Raw genomic sequence first — 6,037 nt, 5'->3', positions numbered from 1 at the left:
AGCAATGCGATCGTGCCTATCACTTATTAATGCTGCTGTGAAATCCCCTCTGACACGTCCTCAATTATGAATGAAGCTTCACATCTAAAGCACTGTCTTGCTGGTGACTCGCAGCGTAGGCAAATGAAACAGGCGCTGTGGCTAAACGCAAACCCCCGGCTGTGGGGTCCTTTTTTCTGTGCTTTAAGATAACCTTTTAGGCATTCTTTGGCTTGGCTGCTTCAGGTGGTTGTCCCTGTGGGGACCCAGGAGCAGGGGAAGGGGTTGCTTGGGTCCTCGCCTGCTTTGGAGCCCAAGGGGAGCGTGCATGCGCACGCAGTAAATTAGATGACAAGGAGGCATCCTCCTGCTTTACACCACCCCATGTCGCTCAGAAATCATTTCAAGCTGCTCATCATAGCAAAATGAGGCTTCTCCTGTTTTCTGCCATTCCTGGGGCTGGCAGGTACCCGTGTCTGACCGGGGAGAAGCTGCTCCTCATCCAGCCAACCTTTCATGTGGGATCAGGGCTGTAGCAACTGGTTTGTTTTCCAGGCATGGTGTGTGTCCTGGGGGGTTACCCCTGCCAGCGTGGGGAGAGAGTGCAGGGCTGTTCTGACAGAGAGGTTCTCCATTATTTATTCCTACATGCTCGTAAGAACGTGGTTTTATTTGAGCTTCCCTCAGCATTGGGGTGTTGAAGTTTTAAGGTCAAAGCATTTTGTGTTACCAGAAGAAAATTGGAATTGGCCGAGCCCTCGATCCTTTCTGCTCCAGCGCTGCCAGCATTGTTCTGGAGCGGCCGTTTCCTTTCTGGGTGCATTGTTGGTTTGTTTGGGGGTTTTGTGGTTTTTTTCATATTTGATTTCTGTGCTTGTTTGTGCAATGTGGTATCAGGAGACTGCTGCTTGTCTCCTCCAGCATGGGCAAGCGGCAGGGAGAAAGACTCCCTTTATTAGGGGAGTTGAAGCAGTTACTGACTAAGCAAGAGAGATGATGTTCAGCCGAAGTAATAATCTTTTAATTATTTGACTTCCAGCCACCATGTGCATGCTGGCAAGGGTTTGATCTTTGATTTTATTAGTCTGGTTCTGTGAAGCGCTTTACCATCTAGTTTTACTCAACGTATATCGTGGGACTGTCTTCCTGCCAGACTGCCACAGCCTGGTTATGCTGCTGTGTGCTGTGAGGGCAGGACTCCTCTAGTCTTTTACCTTCATTTTCTTTTTTTTGTGCGTGCCTGCTACCAGCTAACGTGGGTAAATAAACCTTAGTCTGTTATTAGCAGCTCTGAAAAATACCTTTGTTCCTTCCTGGGTTTTGTTTGTTTGTGGACGTTTTTGTAGACCAAGCAGGTTAAAACTAAACTAAACTGCAGGATTTTTCCACCCGCCTGAATGTACTGTTCAAACTGTGTCTCGGCAGAACCTCTGATGTGTGCGTTACGCTGAGGGTCTTATTGGCATTGGCAGTGGTGATTGGTGTTGGATGGTTCATCTTGAACAGACTTAGCGAATGAGCAAACCGCAGACAGAAATGTGGGTTCATTTAAGTTCACATTCCACCTCTGGTGCTTTTTTGCTGTCCCCTGACCCCCTGCGAAATCGCGTGTTCCCGGAATGAAACGCGCTGTGACTAAAGCCCTGTGTTCTTCCAGCGTTTGCAAGAGGTGCATTCGGAAAATGGACCATCACTGCCCCTGGGTCAATAACTGCGTAGGAGAGAACAACCAGAAGTACTTCGTACTGTTTACAGTAAGTATTTTGCAAGTCTTTTTGCAAGCCACTTGTTTCGCTCATTAGGAAACGCACACAAGATGACAGCAGGGAAAAAGGCATCGCAGGAAGGGCCTGCCGGGGCTTGTGTCGACAGCTGCCCAGCACCTATTTCGTAAGGCGAGCAGCTCATGGCAGGCCGTCCTCGGCGGGGTCCCAGGCCACGTGTGGGGTGCCAACGTATCATCATCTACGAGCACCTGCACGGGATCATGGGACAAGAGCTGTCGCCACGTCTTAAGCAGGAGTGGGAAGTCTGCATCCCCTTTGGCAAGAATTACCCTCCTCTTGCTTGCAAGTGGTTTATTTTCACACTTGAAAACCAAGGAGGTGTTTGACGTTTTGAGCTCTCGCTGCGGCAGCATGAGTAAGAACACGGGAGTGCACACTGGAGTACTCCGATTTCTGCAAGGGCTGAAATCTGTCTCGTCAGAGCGAGTTGCCCGGCTCCCGTGGCAGTAGCGTGAGCACGCCCGAGCTGAGTTTCAGCAGTGCTCTGCTTTATTCACACGTCCTCTGAGACATCTGTAGGGCGAGGAAGGATGTTCCCGTGTTCCCAAGTAACAAAGCGGGGGCGGGTTCAGTTAAATGGAGCTATTCTTGTGGTGTGGTTTGCCAGGATGGGGATTACAGAGCACAACAAACGCTGTTTTTTCCCTTGAGCGAGGGTTTTCTCACCGAGGGCAGCAAGCAAGGTGCTTTAAGCCTGTCAAAAGGATTTCTGCTTCTCTTGCAGTTGACATCTGCTTTGAAGCAGCTGTGTTAAACACTGGATGTAGCTGAGAGAAACAAAATACAGGCTGATGGTTTTGTTCTGGGTTAGTCTTTCAGAGACCCGAGGAGGTGAAAGGACGGCAGCGTGTTCACCTTGGCAAGGAAACCAAAATACCCTCTTGCCCCCTTTTACTGCTTCCACGGGGGGTTCTTGTAACAAAATCTCTCTGACTTCTTACATCCGCCGTCCTTTGTTGGAGTCTGTCGGTGCAGGGAGTTTGTAGCCGCTCCTGGGTGGATTGTAGCGTGTGTGCAGCATTGCGAATAGCGTAAAGCTTTTTGTTCCGAAGCTAAGGCCCGATTTAAAACAGAAAGGATTAAAGTGCGGAGTGTTAAAGCTGGAGAGGAACTTTCCATGCTAGGGTCTGCCTCGGGGAAAAATACTTTTTTAAAAAAAATATCACTTCTCTGAAACTCCCACTGGAAAACAGAAAAAGTGCGTTTTGTGGTTAAACCCGATGAGCTTCATTTACGTGTATTTAATTAGTTAGTTAGCTTTGTTTCAGGTGTTTGGAAGGTTTAGCGGTTTGGTCTCTGAACTGACCTGTACTGCCCCCTTTGTTTTTCAGATGTATATAGCACTGATTTCCCTGCATGCTCTAATCATGGTGGGGTTCCACTTCTTGTACTGCTTTGAAGAAGACTGGACAAGTGAGTACCAACAAAATCCCGCACTACAATACCTGATTTGCCCGTGAGGAAGAGCTTGTAGCGCACTTTGCTCGTATGGGCACCCCTTTCACGCTGCTTTCGGAGGAACACCATCGGGGCTTTGCTCTGCTGTCTCTGTGGTTTGGGATTTTTATGATTAATCCTGGAACTTCCTAATTCTTTCTGGCCTGCTGTGATTTCTGTCCCAGAAAGTCTTGTTTCAGCTTAAGCCTGATCCTGGCTAGGGAGAAGCTGAGACGTAGAGGCCCCTCAGTGGTGGGAGTGTGTGTGTGTGTGTGACAGTCTGCTGCTGACATGAACGCAGCACTCGTTTCCTGGGGGCCAAGGCAAGATAAGAGGAATGTGCATCTCTTTTTTTCTTTTTTTTGTTTTAAAGGGTGATGTGAATCATTCTTGCCAGACTGCTAGGAAAACACGTTAATGCAGACCCAAAAACCCGCCCTCTCGAGAACAAACAATTCCTTTCCACAAAAAAAAAAACACACCCTTTCTTTTTTTTGTTTTAAAGGGTGATGTGAATCATTCTTGCCAGACTGCCAGGAAAACACGTTAATGCAGACCCAAAAACCCGCCCTCTCGAGAACAAACAATTCCTTTCCACAAAAAAAAAAATCCCACCCCAGCCCAGCTCTGGAGCTGTCAGTCAGTGAATGGTCACAAAGCCAGCTGGGATGTGGTGTTCAAAAACCCAGATGGATGCAGGAAATCCTCAGCACTGTGATTTTGCCCTACAGCGTTTTCCTTTCTTTTCCTTTCTTCTGCTCCTCTCTTTGTCGTTACTTCCTCTTGCTTGAGTCCGTGCTCCAGTCTACAGGGAAAAACAAGGATGTGGCTGAACCTGCCCTTGTTTAGGCTGTGTCTTGGAGCAGTTGTGGAAGGAAGCATTCTCTGGTTGGACAGTGGTGCTACAGCAACCGTTATCCTGGTGTCCTGACCCACCAGCTTGAGAGTTCTGGTGGACTTTATTGCTGTGGCAAATCTGTTAGATTAAGGTTTAAGAGAGGAGCTACGGGTGAAATGGAGTGGAGCCCTCGCCGGTGTGCTGGGGAGACACCCAAGTGGAAGGGAAAGTTGTGCTCTTGAACTGTTGCAGGGATTTTATTTTGGTTTTGCCTTTTTTTTTTGACCTTGCAGAAGTGCTCGTCTCACTGTTGAATATCCTCAAGAACTCAGAGCTTCCCATTTTGAGATGATAATTTGACAGTTTGAGCGTGGAAAACTCATGGCCTAGCAGGTGTTTTGCAGCTGCTGCGCTACCTGGTCATTCCCCTTCCAACTCCGTTGTTTTGTCTCCGCAGAATGAAGCTCCTTCTCCCCACCAACCACAGTGATTCTTCTCATCCTCTTGTGTTTCGAGGCTCTCCTGTTTCTCATCTTCACCTCGGTCATGTTTGGGACCCAAGTACACTCCATCTGCACTGACGAAACGGTGGGTGTCTCGCGCGCTCTCTCCTTTTTACCTCACCTCTCTCCGTTCGTAGCAGCAGCGAAGGGCTGCAGGGTTTTGCCCCCTTGCACGGGGAGCTTGGTGCGTGCGCCCTTGGAGGAGAGCTCTGGTGTAGCTGTGCTCCCCGAAGGTTTCTGTGGGAAGCAGAGTCCACCTCAGCTGTGAGCACAGTGCCTCCGGTGAGGTGGGCACTGGTGACTGGGATTGCTCTGTAGAGAGAGCAATGGTCCCTGTGGATTCCAGAATGATTTTTCTTTAGTGAAGGGTTTTTACATTGCAATTGTCTGAAATTCAGCTGTGTCCCCCCTGGTGTCACCATCTACAATTTGATGTGCTGAAAGCCGAGTTGAGTAGGTGGAGGAGGGAGGCACACACACTTCTGAGTCTAGAAGATTACCATTTTTTGATTAAATAGTTCAGAACCTCTCTGCCAGAAGGATAAAGAGAAGGGAGCAGAGCAGGCTCCTGGAAACCTGCTGGGTACAGCCTGCTGCAGAGCCACCGTGTTGTCCCTGGTTCGGTGATGGCGTAGCAGAGGTCACACAGTAGTGTTGTGGCCCATCACGTAGCCCCGTGTTTGCCCACTGGTGTAAAGATGGAGCTGGTGGCTCCTGGGGGTGTCCCCACTGCCAGCCTTCACCAAGCAGGCTCAGATACCTGAATTACCTGGAGAGGCTGGGAGAAGCAACAGTCTGGGATGGAGAGTGACAGCTCTCGCTTCCTCCCCCAGCCCCTTCAGTTTGCTTTGCCCTTCTCTCGTTTGCCCATGGCCAGTTGAAGCTGCAGTAGGTGTTTTGGCTGCTTTTGGAGAGCTGTGACTGGCATCGTGGACCCTTTGGGGCAGCACCTCTATTTAATGCTTGGCTTCTGCAAGAGGCTGCCGTGCGCACTGTGGCTCTTCACCATTCAGAGGAAGACTTGAGCGGCTCTTTTGGCTGGGGAGAGCCCCAGGAAGAGGAACAGCATCGTACAGAGCAACAAGGTCCTGCCGAGCTTATCGATCAGCGTGTAGATCAGTGGTGCTGCCTGTGAAACCATCGCCTGCACTTCTCAGTCTTTGAAATAAGCATTTCGAGGAGCTGCTCCCTACAGCTGGGCACCCAAGTAAGGCCCTTGGTCCTCCCTTCCCCTCAGATCCCGGGGGCTCATAGGTGTTGGAGAAGTGATGTCACCATCGGAAGCGTGGTCTCCCCCGGCTGGGTTGTGGGGTTTCATTTTTGTTCTCTTTTTTGCAATACGGACTTGCTCTGCGGAAGGTCTCGTGGTTGATGGGCTAGCAGCGAGCCAGCGATCTGCTCTGAGCGGAGGATGCTGCCGGGTGAAGTTCTCCCTCTGTGGTCCCTTGCGGTGGTTTACCTCACCTTAGAGGCAGGGCTGTGTCGCGCCTTTT

At 50.0% G+C, this 6,037-nt stretch overlaps 1 protein-coding gene across 1 annotated transcript in view; it reads left to right on the top strand.

Annotated features, from left to right (window-relative positions):
• The window catches only part of ZDHHC3 (zinc finger, DHHC-type containing 3), an 11,173-nt gene that overhangs the window by 3,834 nt on the left and 1,302 nt on the right, over positions 1 to 6,037 (top strand). The window contains 3 exon segments of the mRNA XM_010134391.1: positions 1,637 to 1,733; positions 3,098 to 3,179; positions 4,499 to 4,629. Of these exon segments, the coding sequence (XP_010132693.1) occupies positions 1,637 to 1,733; positions 3,098 to 3,179; positions 4,499 to 4,629 (310 nt within the window).

Source organism: Buceros rhinoceros, unplaced genomic scaffold (genome assembly GCF_000710305.1).
Source record: "Buceros rhinoceros silvestris isolate BGI_N320 unplaced genomic scaffold, ASM71030v1 scaffold37104, whole genome shotgun sequence".
NCBI classification, from domain to species: domain Eukaryota; kingdom Metazoa; phylum Chordata; class Aves; order Bucerotiformes; family Bucerotidae; genus Buceros; species Buceros rhinoceros.
The sequence above is the reverse complement of the archived record's forward strand: the minus strand, read 5'-3'. Positions and strand labels throughout refer to the sequence as shown.